The sequence below is a fragment of the Saccopteryx leptura genome, chromosome 8 (assembly GCF_036850995.1).
Source record: "Saccopteryx leptura isolate mSacLep1 chromosome 8, mSacLep1_pri_phased_curated, whole genome shotgun sequence".
NCBI lineage: Eukaryota > Metazoa > Chordata > Mammalia > Chiroptera > Emballonuridae > Saccopteryx > Saccopteryx leptura.
In genome coordinates this window covers 37,361,860-37,379,448 of record NC_089510.1, presented here as the reverse complement: position 1 = coordinate 37,379,448, position 17,589 = coordinate 37,361,860, and the positions used below count along the sequence as shown (strand labels likewise).

Genomic DNA, 17,589 nt, shown 5'->3' with positions numbered 1-17,589 from the left:
CTTTTATGGCCTGACCTATGGTGGCGCAGTGGATAAAGTGTTGACCTGGAATGCTGAGGTCGCCGGTTCAAATCCCTAGGCTTACCTGGTCAAAGCACATATGGGAGTTGATGCTTCCTGCTCCTCCCCCCTTCTCTCTCTCTCTCTCTCTCTCTGTGTGTGTCTCCTCTAAAATGAATAAAAAAAAATGCTTTTAGGAAAGATTAATAATATTATCATGAGGATTTTTGCATCAATGTTCATAAATAAGTTTCTCCTATAATTTTTTTCTCTTGAAGTGTTATCTGACTTCAGGGTCAAGGTCACCTTGACCTAATAGAAGAGTTGAAAAATGTTTTTCATCTTTTCAAAACAAGAACAATTTATCATGATGATTTATTCCTTGAATGTTTGGTAAAATTTGCTTATTAAACCATCTAGATCTGGTGTTTCTTTTGTAATATATTTTACAATTTTGATTCAATTTATTTAATAGTTACAGGCCTATTGCTTCTCAACCTTTTGGCTAAGATCAAGGGTAATAGTTATAGGCCAATTAAGATTTCTTTCTTTTTGAAGCAGTGTAGATGAAAAGAGAAAATTTACATTAAAAGTTTTTTTTTCCAATTTGCTAAATTGACTTTTAATCTCTACCATATCTATGATTGTTTCTGGAGCATATTCCTAGATGACCATATTTCTAGAGTGTCACCATTCCCAGCACTGTTTTGTTTTGTGTGCTTTTTCTTTTTTTCTTGATTATTCATATCAGATGTTTATTTAGCCTATTTAATAAGCCAGCTTTTCTCACTTTCTGTATTGTTTTTTGTTTGTTTTCTAGTTCATTAGTTTCTGATCTCATCTTAATTTATTCGTTCCATTTTCTTCGGGTTTATTCTTTTCTTAAATCACTTTTTTTCTCAGTGGTCTATAAAGCTGCTTAATTCTTTCGTTGTGTGTTTGATTTCAATGACTATAGTTTTCAGCTTTAGACATTTTATTGGGTCCTTTTTCAAATTCATCTACCCTTTATTGTTTTTCTTGTTTTTTTTTTTAATTCTTTCCTTTAGGTCTAATAATTTTAACAATTATTTCATAGTACCCACAGGATTGTTCAATTATCTGAAATTCTTGAGAGTTTAAGCAAACTTTTTATTGTAGGTGTTCACCTTCACTGATGGTTGAATTTTTTTTTTAATTTTTTTTTTTTTATTTTCCTGAAGCTGGAAACGGGGAGGCAGTCAGACAGACTCCCGCATGCACCTGACCGGGATCCACCTGGCATGCCCACCAGGGGGCGATGCTCTGCCCATCCGGGGCGTCGCTCTGTTGTGACCAGATCCACTCTAGCGCCTGGGGCAGAGGCCAAGGAGCCATCCCCAGCGCCCGGGCCATCTTTTGCTCCAATGGAGCCTCGGCTGCGGGAGGGGAAGAGAGAGACAGAGAGGAAGGAGAGGGGGAGGGATGGAGAAGCAGATGGGCGCCTCTCCCGTGTGCCCTGGCCGGGAATCGAACCGGGGACTTCCGCATGCCAGGCTGACGCTCTACCACTGAGCCAACTGGCCAGGGCCAGATGGTTGAATTTTTAAAATATGTGTCTTATAATTTTGAATTGTAAACTCATCTTGATGCTTGATATTAGGGTGTTTTCTTCAATATAATTTTGTGTTTTCCTTATTCAAGGACCCAAAGATATTTATTACCAATTTAAAAAATGATCATGCTAACTTTTTGCATATTTCTACACCAATCAGGTAGTATAATTTAAATCTCAAACATTTCAATGGTGCTGGGCCATGATTAAAAAAAAAGAACAATTCTTAGAGTAGGATTTTTTTCTTCACCCTGAGTTCAGACCAAATCAGATGTAGTTCTCTTTGACATTTTTCTGTCCCAGTGGTGAACATTTTAGTCTTTCTTTTCATTAAGGGTGATATTCTTTGAATGTCCCAGCCTGCTTCTTTTTTTTTTTTTTTTTTTTTTTTGCATTTTTCTAAAGCTGGAAACAGGGAGAGACAGTCAGACAGACTCCCGCATGCGCCCGACCGGGATCCACCCGGCACGCCCACCATGGGGCGATGCTCTGCCCACCAGGGGGCAATGCTCTGCCTATCCTGGGTGTTGCCATGTTGCGACCAGAGCCACTCTAGCGCCTGAGGCAGAGGCCACAGAGCCATCCCCAGCGCCCGGGCCATCTTTGCTCCAATGGAGCTTTGGCTGCGGGAGGGGAAGAGAGAGACAGAGAGGAAGGCGCGGCGGAGGGGTGGAGAAGCAAATGGGCGCTTCTCCTGTGTGCCCTGGCCGGGAATTGAACCCGGGTCCTCCGCACGCTAGGCCGATGCTCTACCGCTGAGCCAACCGGCCAGGGCCCCGGCCTGCTTCTTTATCCATATGGATATAAAATTACAAACTCCTGCAGTGCTAAGACTGGCTTCCTTCATCCACGAAGATAGCCAAGCTGGCTGTGCATTCACTCACTGCTCAGGTGTTTAGCTCCCTCTTTATTTCTCCTATTTTTCAGGCTCAGCTTTCATTTAAAAGCTGTTCGTGGTGGGAGCATTTGCAGGATATCTAGTCCCCAAACATTGCCGGCCTCAGAAATCCCTCAAAAGACTTTGCCAGAATCAAATGAGACCACAGATATAGAAGTTCTTTGAAGACGAATGAGAATTTATAATGACTTCTAAAAAGATGTGCTTATTAAGAATTTCAACTTGGAAAGTAACTCTCTTATAGCCTGGGTTAATTTGTTTCTCTTTCCTCTCCTTGACTTAGGGATGCACTTCTTTTGATCCAGTGGAACATCAGGACTTTCATGACTGTGAAGAACTGGCCCTGGATGAGGCTCTTCTTCAAGATCAAGCCTATTGTTAAATCTGCCAGGATGGGAAAGGAGGTAGCTGGACTGAAGGCAGAGTGTGTACAACTGCAAGAAGCCTCGGAGGGGCCAGAATCTCAGAGGGATGGACTGAACGCAAAGCGAGTCTCTCTTCTCCGGGAAACAGACGACCTGCTTCTTCAGCTGCAGGCTGTGAGTGGCCCCACCATTTGTTCTTCAAATCAAGGTTTTAATCAGAATCCCTGTTTTGCAGGCAGCGTTGACTCAAAAACCAAATACAGGCACATCGTTTTCAAATACTGTAGAGTTTCATCAAACACAGACAATAGGAACAAAGAGACACCCTGTTTCAATAGAGAAGTGATTTTATTGGCAGGAAGTCTTTGAAAAATAGACAAACTATTAGAGCTGCGGTTTGACTATATAAAAGCACTACAATCAATCATGGGAGCCAGAAGCTCTGGGTTTTAATTTAAATTCTGTATCTAGCTCAAGACCTATTCACAAATCAAAGCGCAGGATTTTAGTAGCGCTTCAGGATCACTGTAATATGCACCTCGTTGGTTTTCCTGATTTCCGTCCCTACTTCCCCTTCCCCTCGTCCAAACCAACATTACCAATCAGCTTAGTTCTTTTAATTGTTTTTGTTTTTGTTTTTGTATTTTTCTGAAGCTGGAAACGGGGAGAGACAGTCAGACTCCCGCATGCGTCCGACCGGGATCCACCCGGCATGCCCACCAGGGGGCGATGCTCTGCCCCTCCAGGACGTCACTCTGCTGCGACCAGAGCCACTCTAGCGCCTGGGGCAGAGGCCAAGGAGCCATCCCCAGCGCCCGGGCCATCTTTGCTCCAGTGGAGCCTTGGCTGCGGGAGGGGAAGAGAGAGACAGAGAGGAAGGGGGGGGGGTGGAGAAGCAAATGGGCGCTTCTCCTATGTGCCCTGGCTGGGAATCAAACCCGGGTCCCCCGCACGCCAGGCCGACGCTCTACCGCTGAGCCAACCGGCCAGGGCCCAGCTTAGTTCTTTTTAAAAAGCAGTTCTGAACTTTGTATTTGCATCAAAGTCATTTATGAAGCCTTAAAATAAAAAGAAAGTTGCCTAGACCCCACTCTCAGATATTTGGATTAAGCACACCCTGGGTGGGTTTAAATAATCTGCATGGATGATTCTGATGTCCAGTCAGGATTGAGAACCATTGTCTTAAATGAACACGATATTGCTTCTCTGACAAGCTTCAGATTCTGCAACATGTGCATTATAGACTCCAAACCCTGGCATTCGAGCTTCCATCTCCAACCTGATGCCTGTGTGTCATTGTTGACTCCCTTTCACGTTCCTCTTCTCTAGCCCCTGGGACTACTGGTATCCCCAAACCTCCCAAAGGCAGAGATAGGATTGAATTCACCTTTTTAAATTCTTCACCTGATGTAGAAAAATGCTAAGTTAAAAAAAAATACTGAGCTCAAATATAATTATATAAATAAAACATTGTTTTCCTGCTTTTTAGTAATTTTAGACTGAACCAAGTTATTCTTCTATTTTAGGGCTGTGCTACCCATCAGTGTTTCAGTAGGCCATAGTCTATGTAATAATTTATACCCATACCACATTTCTGACAAATATTTAATAAAACAGTGATTCTAGAACTTCAGACTATTTAGAATATATCAGCCTTACCTGGGATGCTTGTTAGAAATACAAATTCCTGCCCCCCCAAACCTACGTTAAGATCCATACTTTGAAAAACACAATTTATAATATCATATGTTGTCTGTTTTAGAGGAGAGGCAGCTTTTGATAAGACCTGGCCTCCAAGTTTTCATCATTCTTCCTGTTGACAGAGAGAGTGGCCAGTGCTACTTGGGCTGACATGGGAAATAGGGATAGACCCAACTAGTGTAGGGGCGGTGGGTCAAAGCCTGGGATACATGATAAAAGATCAGTGTACTGAGCATGGGAATCACACAGAAGCCAGCTCCAGAGCAAATCCAGGAAGTGTGAGATGACTTCAAATGGTAACTGTGATTAAAAATGTTGACAGAGCTGGCCCTGGCCAGTTGGCTCAGTGGTAGAGTGTCAGCCAGGCGTGTGGAAGTCCCGGGTTCAATTCCCGGCTAGAACACACAGGAGAAGCACCCATCTGCTTCTCTACCCTTCCCCCTTTCTTTTCTCTCTATCTCTCTCTTTCCTTCCCACAGCCAAAGATTCATTGGAACAAAGTTGGCCTAGGCTCCATGGCCTCCACCTCAGGTGCTAGAATGGCTCTGGTTGCAATGGAGCAACGCCCCAGATGGGCAGAGTATCACCCCCTGGTGGGCATGTCGGGTGGATCCTGGTCAGGTGCATGCGGGAGTCTGTCTCTCTGCCTCCCCGCTTCTCACTTCTGAAAAATACAAACAAAACAAAACAAAACAAAAATGCTGACAGAGTTAGAAAAGATTTTGTCATTTATTTTTAAGAGACACAGGACAATAGGGATGAAGGCAATAAGAAACCTTTTAAAATCAGTCATGTACTCAAAATACCAGATGAACTCAGAACCCATTCCAATTAACATTGTGAGTATGTGAGAAAATAACTACCACTGGGAATAGGATATTCTTTATTTATTTTGAAAAGATTTTATTTATTAATTTTAAAGATGGGAGAGGAGCAGAAAACATCAACTCGTAGGTGCTTCTTGTATATACCTTGCTTGACTGGGCAAGCCTGGGGTTTGAAAACACACCTCAGCATTCCAGGTTAATGCTTTATCCACTGTGACACCACGGGTCAGGCTTGGAACAGGATATTTCTATTGCTCAACTGTCCTGCTGTCACATTTAATGAAGGGGTTGATGATGGTGAATTATACTGGCTCCTTCCTGGGTGGTAGGGACAGGTCCTGCACACAGCTGAATGGGACAGAGCAAACAACTGTTCTGCTGGTTACCCTGGAGTAAATGAAGACCAGTTGTCCCTATTGCGTCTCAAACATTGGAAGATTCTCTGACTTGTGTGGACCCTTCCTGTTTTGACATTATCGTTTGTTTTTAATTTAGTTAGCCCTTCTCTTTGGTCCTTAGTAATGTTGGAGATCTACTACTTTGTATTATCTCCCATCTGTGCTTCTTCAAGCCTTATTTGTGGGGCCATTCTTCGCTAAAAACCAATAGCCTGGATTTTTTTTCTTTTTTCTGCTCTTGATCTAACACTAATTTAAGCCGGACAAATAGATACATAGTTAATAAATTGCCCAAACTAGCATATTGCAGAGGATGAGTATTAGAGAAACAGCTGTGGTTAGGCTTGCTGGCTTGTTTTCCGTCTGCAAGCACTTTGCATAATTAGTGCACGAGCACATGGCAGAAAGCCACATGTACATATAACCTATATAAGGCTATACGTACTTTCCCTCTGGGAAGATTGCCTTCCTGCCACTGGGAGGGGCGGTTTGCTTGTCTGCTCAGCCTCTGCCACGAGAGGCAGTATTTCCCCTGCCTGCTTGCTCACTGTCCATTGAGAGAGTCCAGTCAATGGGAATGCCCAAATGCCTTTTGGATCCCCAGTTCTTCTGTGGTCTGCCTGAATCTAATGTGAACCTGCTTGACCATGGCCACCTGCATTACTCCTGGCACTGTGAGCAAGATTTGGTTCAGACTGGTAGGGAACTTCCAGCACCCGTGAAGAGTGGGATAGAAGAGTGGCCATTCTTGAGCATGTAGTTCCCTGCGGATACCCCGTTGGGAGCCATGGGCTGGGTGTTTCCTACAGCCCTGAAAGCAGAAACTGAAAGCCCTGTGTGAGAGGCTACCTGAGCTCAAGAGCTCCATCTAGTGAGAGCAGGAGGCTGAGGGCTGACAGCAGCAGGTGCTGGAAGAAGAGCTGCATTTGTGCTGGAGGGGTGGCTCTGAGTCCGTGGTAGTAATTTCTGACTCCTCTGAGGAGGAAGAAGAGGAAGTTCAAGCTGAAACTGGCATCAGGAGACTCCGAGCTTGGCCCTGGGTTTTCCAGAATGTGAAAACCCAGCAGCAGAAAGTGCCTCGGGGGCAGGCACAACCCCCTCCACAAGTAGGTGAGCACTCTGTGATCTGGCCCTACACCCAGACAGAGTTAGTTGATGGAGTTAGGGCCAAAATTTAGGCAGAAACGTACCAAGTCTCTGGCAGCTTGGTTGCTGCAGTTGTGGGACATAGTAGTGGATGGTATTGTGCTTTCCAGAGCACAGATGGAGAAATTAGCTGCCATTACCCCTCACTTCTCCTTAAGGCAGCATTTTCAGAACTTCCATGACAACCCAGGGAATCATACCCCATTAGAATGGGTGGTGGCTGCCATTGGTGTGGTCTGGCGGTATACTGGGGACTTGCCAGGGCAGTGAGTTGATGGCAATTATATACTGAGTTGCATGATGTCCTCCAGGAACTGGGTAGGAAGAATGCTGTTTTCAACCCATGGTCCCGTGGGCCAGATTAAAGGTATTTATGGCAGGGATGAGGGACTTTATTCTCCAGAGTACCCCCTCAACCTTTTTGGGGTCACTGGTGGGTATCTTGGGCCCCTTTGTGGGGCAGTTCATCAACACTGTTACATGGAAGATGGCAGATTTGGGGGAAGTAGAAGCAGTGTGGCACCATAAGGGCGTGCAGGCTACTGCCTGTGTTGCCTCCCTGACTAACAAGAGACATGGGCTTATAAAGTTTACCTGAATGCAGATGTGGCTAGATTTGATTGTGGCTGGTTAGATAGGGAGAAATTAGATGGCAAATCTAATAAAATTCTTTTAGAGCTTTGGTGGCAGCTTAGGCCAGAACAGAGGCTCCAGCCACTGAAAAACAGGGGAAATGAGCATCTGTGGCAGCTGCCAAGAAAATGGTTGTTGCTCATGTTGCACAGCTGCAAGATTATATGTTGGAGACAGGTGAGGGAGAGGAGGATCCACCAAGACCTATTGTCCCAGTTTGAGTAGGGGGAATTCCGGCTGAGGGACCCATCTAATGGGGATGGGTGGGGACCAGATACCCCATGTGGAATTGGCAGTCCACTGGTCTCCTTCTAATGTGCAGAAGGTGTTGGCCTTACTAGATAATAGGTGCTTTTGCAGCAGCTAAGAGAACTGTCAAGGTGGCACAGGCTTTGAATGTGCTTGACTTTGACAGGCCCTGTGAGCTTGATGTCCATGTGACCTCTGAGGGGTTTGGATGGGGCTGTGACAATGAGCAGAGCACTTATGGAAAGGCACTGAGGTTTGTTATCAAAGAGCTATATGGCTAGTTGCCTGTAATGAACCTTTACATTTCGTGATTTGCACAGACAGCTGGGCTGTCTACTGTGGACTGATCACTGAGTGGTATAATGGACTCTTGGAGTAGGGACTGCGATAAGAGGAGGGGCACTGGCTCCCTTGCTGGATGGACATGCTGCTTGTAGATAGTATGAAAGACCCTGATGGGGGGGGGGAGGTGTCAGGCCCAGCACTTGTAGAGGCCCTATTGCACCGGGTAGCTGTTCCCATCTATATAGTTGCAGATATGCATGCACCAAGGACACTTTACTCAAGCTGGGCTTTGGGCGCCAGGGTAACGTACTGCTGCCTGCCCCAACAGCCCTCCTTAAAGGCCAACAGCTTTGATGGATGAGGCCCTGGACTATACAGGTCCCCACCTATGATGGGTGGACTTGCTGGGACCATGGAGTAGGGGGCTAGAGGTGGGCCTCCAGTTAACTCCCTGGGCAACTGGCACCTGTCCACCTAAGGTAGAAGTGTATTATCCCTTGAGTGCTCAGGGAGACATCATTGTGAAGGGCACTTTTGTAATTATTGTCATTTTTGGTATAGCTTGTGCGTTAGTAGTCTGCTGCTGTAGTCTCTATTGTCTCTGTGAAATACGGAGGTAATGTACCTTGCTTCTTGCGCAGGGACCATTGCAAGGGACCTGAAGGGGTGGAATGTAGGGAAAACAGCTGTGGTTAGGCTTGCTTGCTTGTTTTCCAGCTGCAAACACTTTGCAAGATTAGTGCGTAAGCACGTGGCAGGAAGCCACGTGTGTGTATAGCCTACGTAAGTCTATACATATACTTTCCCTCATGGTAGACAGCTTGCCCACCACCACCAGGAGGGGCAGGTTTGCCTGTCTGGTCACCCACTGCCATGAGAGGCGGTGTTCTCCCTGCTTGTTTGATTGTCCGCCATTGTGAGAATCCAGTAAATGGGAATAGCCCAATGCCTTTTGGCTTCCTGGTTCTTCTGTGGTCTGCCCAAATCCAATGTGAACCTGCCTGGCCACAGCCACCATCATTACAATGAGTAAGACCTAGAGGTGGAAGATGGAGATGTGTGTTAAGTTACGTTGCAATGAGACATGCAGTAATTAAGAACTTGCTCACAAAAGGGAAGTTTTATTTATCCTCTAACGGAGATAAATTAGAGAGTTTTGAATTTTAAAAGGTGCTATTGTAGCACAAAACAATCAGTTCCTTTATTTGTTACTTGACCCATAACCCAGGAGCAATGGGTCACTCGGTGAAAGTTGGAGAATACATTTGAAAGATAAATGGAAAGATATTTTATGCTTTACATATATAACTTTCAGAATTTACTGCTGGCAGAATCACTGAGAAAAATCTTTCCATGGAAATAGGGAAATCTAGTTAGGGACTTATAAGTAACCTATGATTTCTGAATTCAGCCTGTGAATAAATCCATGGCTCAGCTCTCTTTATTAGACAATACCTATATATATTAAACAAATACATCAGGGTGCTTATAATAATATTATAAATATCCTATTGTCTGAGATACCACATCTGTAAAGACTGTATACCGATCAGGAATTAATCTCAAACTCCATGCCCGGCGGATTCTTCCAGAGCTGTGATTTAAGCAGTATACCCCTGGTATCCAGAGCCATGTTAGCTCCTCCAGGCCACCAGGATTCTATTAAGTGCTTTAGAAGAAGTAATCTAATCCACTGAATGGCCTGAAAGATCTAAAGCACCTGCAAACACAAGCAACTCTCCTACTTCTCAACAATAGGATCAGGGAAACTGGAAATATTATTTCAACTGCTTAGGAAAGAAGGCAGGTGAGAGTTCTGGGCAGAGGGCAGGCAATTATCTCTTTGCTAGTGTTAAGCAGAGTTTTCGCCTAGCTGATAAATTACTGCCAGCTGTTGGCAACAGTTTTCTCCTCCTCGTGGCAGAAGCAAGAGACCCTGGCAAACGTTGAAGAGCAGTGCACGGTGCTGATTAAATCCAAGATCCAGCTGGAGGCCAGAGTCAAGGAGCTGTCTGCGCGGGTGGAGGAAGAAGAGGAGATAAATTCTGAGCTGACTGCCAGGGGGCAGAAACTGGAAGATGAATGTTCTGAGTTGAAGAAAGAAATTGACGACCTGGAAACAATGCTGGCGAAGTCAGAGAAGGAGAGGCACGGTGCAGAGCAAAAGGTGCTTTTTCTATAATGTTAGGAAGGCCCAGATGCCCGAATGCCGCTCCCAACCGAGCTACCGTACCAGACTTGCACTGTTTTTTGTTTTTTTGTTTTTTGTTTTTTTTTTTAATTTTTTTTTTCCTAGTATTTTTCTGAAGTTGGAAACGGGGAGGCAGTCAGACAGACTCCCACATACACCCAACCGGGATCCACCTGGCATGCCCACCAGGGGGCGATGCTCTGCCCATCTGGGGCGTTGCTTTGTTGCAACCAGAGCCATTCTAGCACCTGAGGCAGAGGCCATGGAGCCATCCTCAGCGCCCGGGCCAACTTTGCTCCAGTGGAGCCTTGGCTGCGGGAGGGGAAGAGAGAGACAGAGAGGAAGGAGAGGGGGAGGGGTGGAGAAGCAGATGGGTGCTTCTCCTGTGTGCCCTGGCCGGGAATTGAACCCGGGACTCCTGCACGCCGGGCCGATGCTCTACCACTGAGCCAACCGGCCAGGGCCTTGCTCTGTTGAACTAAGATGGCGGTTGGTAAACTTGACAACACTGAGAGTCAGAAATGGCATAAAATGAAGGATCTGAAGGACTGTGCTGTCCCAGTTCAAATGTCCAGTTTGATGTGTGCAACCCCATTAAATCTCCCAAATGAAATGTCTTCATTTGCTCTAATCTTACTGCATCTGAAATCTAATAGAAAGAGCAAAGTGGTTTCCTGGAGCCTCTAAGTTTCCTTTTTTGGAAGGAGAGCAAGCCTGAGGCTTACGGAAAGCTGGTCTGGGATGTATCTGAATCTCCAGCTCTGTCATTGATTTGGAGATGTCACTTTAATCCCAGTTAAGGACTTTACTGTTTTGTCCTTTTCGGTTGAAGGTTGTTTTAACTTGCATATCTGTGTATGGATTGAAGTTAGCTGAAGAGCCTATATCAGGCTTCCAATAACTTGTCTCCAAAATGACACTATTATTTTGGCAGATGATTAAATAGCAACTCTTGTATCATTGGTTCACTTTCATAAAAATCACATGGGCCTGAGACAGCCAGCTTCACTTTTTGCAAATTTTATCGGCTAGACCTCTTCTTTAACTGCCGCTTTTTGGGGGATATTGAGGCACAATAAGATTAACATGTGCCCCCCTGAATACTCAAAATAAGGCTCTGCCATTAGCGGTCGCTCATGTTGTATAACAACAGCATGACACTCTAAAAACGGGCCATCTTGATAACTGACGATATTTGATTAACCGGACTACCCCATTCCCTGACCATGACAGGTAACATCATTTTGTGTGTGTGGCGGGGGGTGGGTGGGAGTGAATTCGGAGTTTTTAAAAGTATATCAGGAATTTGGCCAGATTTGGTTCTTTATGAGAGTGGATAGCTCGTGAGACTTCTTTTTGTACTAGAAAAAGAGAGGACATGGTCCTTAGTGTTACCCCCAGCCTTCCAGTGGAAGCTGTTGTGTTCCCTCCACAGGTCAGGACCTTGACTGAGGAAGTGGAGTCTCTGAATGAGGATATCGGTAAGCTTAACCGGACAGCCGAGGTGGTGCAGGAGGCCCGTCAGCAGACCCTGGATGACCTGCGTGCGGAGGAGAAGAGACTCAGCAACCTGAGCAAAGACAAGCTGAAATTGGACCAGCAAGTAGATGCAGTAAGAAGTGATGTGTCTAGCTGGTTAGCTACCTGTCTACATATATACAAATCTCCAGTTTTTATTTAGTTAATTTACCTTGACAGTTTCAGGAAACTTTGTCACATGATTTTTTTCCCCTCATTGTTAGAAATAGTGGGGGTGTTTTTTCTTAATGTACATTAAACTACTATAATATAGCAAAGCACCAGTATGTAATTTGTCAGTTTATAAATTCAAATTTCAAACAACCCTGGGCAGCCTGAGAAGAATATTGGGCTGAAGCATAAAGTGTTATTACCCTAAATGACTTTTTCCCACAGAACCTGGTATTTTGCCCCACAGATATGCCGATACTCTATTTTAACACTAGTGTTGAAGGATTGGTTTAAAGGGCTATTATATCTCCAGTGTGACCTGAAGTTTATTTCTAGTTGAAAGAGATGTAAGTCACAAGCTGCATTCTACATACACTCTTGGAAAGTACTTGTAAGATTCTAAAGATGGTGCACTGTTCTGCCTTGAGCCGTTCTGTGATAGAAAGTTATTTCGGACCAGCCTCATTGGACAGCTTCATTCTTCTTCCTTTCCTGTCCCCGCTGACATAGTGCGTGTATTCATTCTCTTATGAGTCCTTAAAGCTTAGCCTTTATAAAATTGTTGACAAAGGTTGATAGGTTTTTATTATTATTATTATCATCGTCATCATCATCTGCTTTTTCCTCAAGCCTTTCTATCAATTTCCTCTATAACCTATTGCCTCACTTCTCTTCCTACTTCCACTGGCTGAGTCTCTGTACGGGGGTTTATTGGTTTCACATATTTTCTCTCTCCAGGAATTCACCTACTTTCAGGTTTTTACATACAACTTTCAGAAATTCTCCCTCCTCTTCCCATTTAAATTTCATATTTTTGCTCTTTACAGGAAAGAACTTCAATTACTAAAAATAGCGATATTGTAACTGTTATCTGTCCTGTTAAACTAACCTCAATATCATTGCTGGCAACATTAATTCAGATAAAACTAGAATGTTCTGAGCACTTTGGTGTGGCACCAGAATATGATAAAATGCTGGGGACTGGGAGAAGTTACCCAGGGGGTGAAGAGGTATGCAAATTGTGTCATGTGAGACGTGTTTGAAAGGGGCAGCACTGAGTGGGGAGACGCAGGACAGCTGTGAGGACGGTTTGCTTGGTATCGCTCCAGGGGTCAGAGCTCAGACTTCGGGGAAGAACCTGCAGAGAATATCTTGGCTTCTTCTGAAGTAGCTCTCCCGAGTAAATGGACTTATCCACCCATGAAATGAGCTGCCATGTGAGGCAGTGAGCCTCCCTCCACTGGATAACAATCAAACAAGGCCTCACTAGCCATTTATTGTTGGCTCCTTCTTTAGGATAGAATGTGTATTCCTTTATCACCAAAGTTTTCTTCCATCACTGTGATTGCTAGATTTTTTTTTTTTTTTTAGCGCATGAGAGAGACAGAGATAGACAGACAGAAAAGGAGAGAGAGATGAGAAGCTTCAATTCTTCGTTGTAGCATCTTAGTTCTTCATTGATTGCTTTCTCATACGTGCCTTGACTGGGGGGGCTCCAGCCAAGCCAGTGACCTCTTGTTCAGCCAGTGACCTTGGGCTCAAGACAGCAACCTTTGGGCTCAAGCCAGCAACCTTTGGGCTCAAGCCGGTGACCTTTGGTTTCATGCCAGCAACCATGGGGTCATGCCTATGATTCAACGCTCAAGTTGGCGACCCCACACTTAAGCTGGATGAGCTTGCACTCAACCCGGTGACCTTGGGGTTACAAACCTGTGTCCTCAGCGTCCCATGTCAGTGCTCTATCCACTGTGCTACTACCTGGTCAGGCTGATTGCTAGAGTCTTTTATTATCCTGTTGACGCATGTGGTATTTATTTGAAAATATCAACAGAGCTGGGCATCAATAAACAGAATCTGTGCTTCTATTTTTAAAAAAATTTTCTAGAAGGTAAGTAATGAATGAGCACATCCAAGGAAGTATAAACTTTACCTGTTTATTTGGCTAACTAATTATCTCCTTCCGTCAGCTTGAGGGTGCACTTGAGCAGGAGAGAAGAAGGAGAATGAACTGTGAGAGGGAGAAGCACAAGCTGGAGGGTGCGTTAGAGCTGAGCCAGGGGAGCGCTGCAGACCTGGAGAGCAGGCAGCGGCTGCTCGCCCAGAAGCTGAGCAGGTGAGCCACCTCCGGCTTGACGCGGGATTCCGGGAGACCTCATATCGGAAGGAACAGCTTTCTCATATCATTTATCCTCATGACTCGTCGGCTTGATATGTGAAAACCTGAAGGGACAATAACAAGCCTAGAAAATGGAGTTATATTTTTCTGGCCTTTATCATATAGTTGTAAAAAGAGAGTGAATGTATAATCTAGAAAAATATAACTGACAGCGAATCTGACTAGCAGATGTGAATGAAAGGTCAAAAGCTTGTGAGATGTGAATTATTGGAACTTGAGGCTACAAGTCGAAAAATAAAATGGCCCACTTTTTTTTCCTTATGATCAGACCAATGGCATAAAATTAAAAATAAGTCAAAATAAATAATTGACCCAAATGTGGGGTCCTATTTAGTCTCTGATTAATTAACAAAATAATTGTTTGCCAGATATATTCATCTATATGGCTATTTCTTTTTGCTATATTAATATTACACCTTAAAATCTAAAGCAAAACATAACACAATCAAAATTAGTGGAACCTCAGTTCACATGAATGAATGCCCAAGGAGCTCAGGGCTAAATGGCCCAGCTGAGCTTCACAACTCTGGGAAATGGATTTTCTCACCTCGTCCCCTTTGTCTTCCTCAGTTTCATAGCCTTTCTTCTAACTCTTAAAGGATTTTCAAGTTGATTTGGAATATATCAAATGAGAGGGGAAACAGTGATGTCCAAGAGTAAGACAAGGCCAGGTTAAAGCTGGGGCATACTGGTCCTTAGGACCCACAGTGATAGAGAAGAGAGTCCGCTAAGCAGCTACCAGCTTCTGGTCTTCCTGTTTGTGGACAGGAGTTTACACTCTGCATGTCAGTGGTCAGATGATTAATATTCTGTTAATGAGTTACTGAACTTGGTAAGTGTTTGGAAAAGATGAAATAAGTAACCTTGTGAATGTGTTGGAACAGTGAAAGGCGAAATGATGATAGTTTTCTTAGCTTTTAATTTTGAAGATTGTGTTCAAGCTTAGCAGAGTGAAAATGATACTCCATAACCTTGCAGGTCAGAGAGCGCTGGCATTTTAGAAATCCATGTAGGAAGCTGTAACTTTACTGGGAAACCTTTTCTATAAATGAACTATATATGGAAACAGTATATGATAAAGATGGCATTTCAAAATATTGATGACAAGATAGACAACTTAATAAATGGTGTGAGATTATTGTTCATTTTCTGAGGTAAAAGTTAATTTTCTACCTTACATTATTCATACACACACAAAATCCGGTTGCATTCAAGAATTAAATGTGAAAATAAAGCTATAAAGCCATTAGAAGATGCAGCATTATTCATGATCACCAAGATAGGAAGGGCAACCTAAATGTCCACAAATGGATGAATGCATAAAGAAAATACATGCAGCCTGACCTGAGGTGGTGAAGTGGATAAACTGTCGACCTGGAACGCTGAGGTCACCAGTTCGAAAGCCTGGGCTTGCTCGGTCAAGGCACTTATGGGAGTTGATGCTTCCTGCTCCCCCCTTTTCTCTGTCTCCCCTTTCTCTAAAATGAATAAAGTCTAAAAACAAAAAAGGAAGAACATGTGTATACACATAATGAAATATTGCTCAGCCTTTAAAAAGAAGGAAATCTTCCCATATGCTACAACATTGGACAGACCCGGAAGACATTAGACTCAGTGAAACAAGCCAGTCACAGAAAGACAAATACAACAGGATTCCACTTATATAAGACATCGAAAATAGTCAAATGCATAGACACGGAGAGTAGAATTGTGGGTTCCAGGGGCAGAATGGAGGGGAGAAGTGCAGTTGCTATTTATTCAGCGAGTATAAAATTTCAGTAATGCAAGATGATTAAGTTCTCGAGATCTGATGTACAACATTGAGCCTATAGTTAAGAATACTGTGCACTTAAATATTTAAGATCTTATGTTAAATGTTCTTCCTGCAATAAAAACAATAAAATTCATTAAAAGGCAATATATAGCAGATAAGTCTTAGGAAATCTTCTTGAATAAGTCACAAAAAGACATAAAAGGAATATCTTGATAAATTTCACTACATTAAATCTGTAAACATTTACGTGGCAAAAGCCAACAGAAATAAAATTGTAACAAATCATAAGTGGGAGAAATATTTGCAACAGATATAAAAAATAAATATTGAGAATGTTAAAAAATTGTATAATTTAATTACATGAATAACCTAATAGAAAAATGGGTAAAGATATAAGTAGGCAGTTCATTTGGTTTATTGCCCAATTTAAATCCTTGTATTAGTTAACAAGGTGCTGTCATCTCTAATAAGCAAGGACATTCAAAATAAAACAATGGTATACTAATTTATTCTCTCATATTAGAAAATTTAGAAGTATGCAAATATGAAGCATAAATGTAGAGAAATAATGATCTCATGCTGCTATTGAGGGTCTATAGGCAAGGCTCTATTTTTTTTTTTTTTGTATTTTTCTGAAGCTGGAAATGGGGAGAGACAGTCAGACAGACTCCCGCATGCGCCCAACCGGGATCCACCCGGCACGCCCACCAGGGATGATGCTCTGCCCACCAGGGGGCGATGCTCTGCCCCTCCAGGGCGTCACTCTGCCACGACAAGAGCCACTCTAGCGCCTGGGGCAGAGGCCAAGGAGCCATCCCCAGCGCCTGGGCCATCTTTGCTCCAATGGAGCTTTGGCTGCGGGAGGGGAAGAGAGAGACAGAGAGGAAGGAGGGGGTGGGGGTGGAGAAGCAGATGGGCGCTTCTCCTATGTGCCCTGGCCGGGAATTGAACCTGGGTCCCCCACACGCCAGGCCGAGGCTCTACTGCTGAGCCAACCGGCCAGGGCCAAGGCTCTATATTTTTAAGCACATATTTGTACCTGACCCAGCAATTCTCTGCTCAGTGTCCACTCTATAAAAACACCCACTAGTTCACAATAAGCACATATATGAACAATTTTATTTATAAAAGCAAAATATTGGGAAAACCTAAGTGCTTATTAGGGAAATGGTAAATAAAACCATCAATGTCTAAATCATAGGCTAGTATATCACAGTTAATTATTAAATGAAGCAGTCTATGTGTAGGCCAACATGGAAAAATCTTCAAAGTACTATTACATTAAAAATAAGTTGTAGAACTATGAATACTGATATATAAACAGAAACATATGTCGATACTTAAAAAATGTTTGGGTGGATTCACAACAAACTGACAATGGTGTTCATCTCTAGGAAAGGAACAGAGATTGGATGGAAGAGCCACGAAGACTTCAGATGTAGATGTAATAGTTGAATGTTTACAATGAGAATGAATTCATGTTATTATTGTAATTCTAAAAAATAGTTAAACAAAATGTTTTGATTTTGAACAATTCTATTTGGTACTTTTTTCCAAACAGAAAAGAATTAGAAATGAGTCAGATGAAATCAGAGGTGGAGAACGAGAAAGGCCTGGTGGCTCAGCTTCAGAAGATGGTTAAAGAGCTTGAGGTAGTCATTTATCAGGCTCCTGTGAGTACCGG

General features: G+C 43.5%; 1 protein-coding gene across 1 annotated transcript in view; it reads left to right on the top strand.

The window, feature by feature from the left end:
- Positions 1-17,589, top strand: part of MYH15 (myosin heavy chain 15) — a 171,190-nt gene that overhangs the window by 87,238 nt on the left and 66,363 nt on the right. The window contains exons 22-26 of the mRNA XM_066346779.1: positions 2,755-3,010; positions 10,000-10,242; positions 11,702-11,878; positions 13,923-14,068; positions 17,467-17,557. Of these exons, the coding sequence (XP_066202876.1) occupies positions 2,755-3,010; positions 10,000-10,242; positions 11,702-11,878; positions 13,923-14,068; positions 17,467-17,557 (913 nt within the window). The remainder of the gene's footprint in view (positions 1-2,754; positions 3,011-9,999; positions 10,243-11,701; positions 11,879-13,922; positions 14,069-17,466; positions 17,558-17,589) is intronic.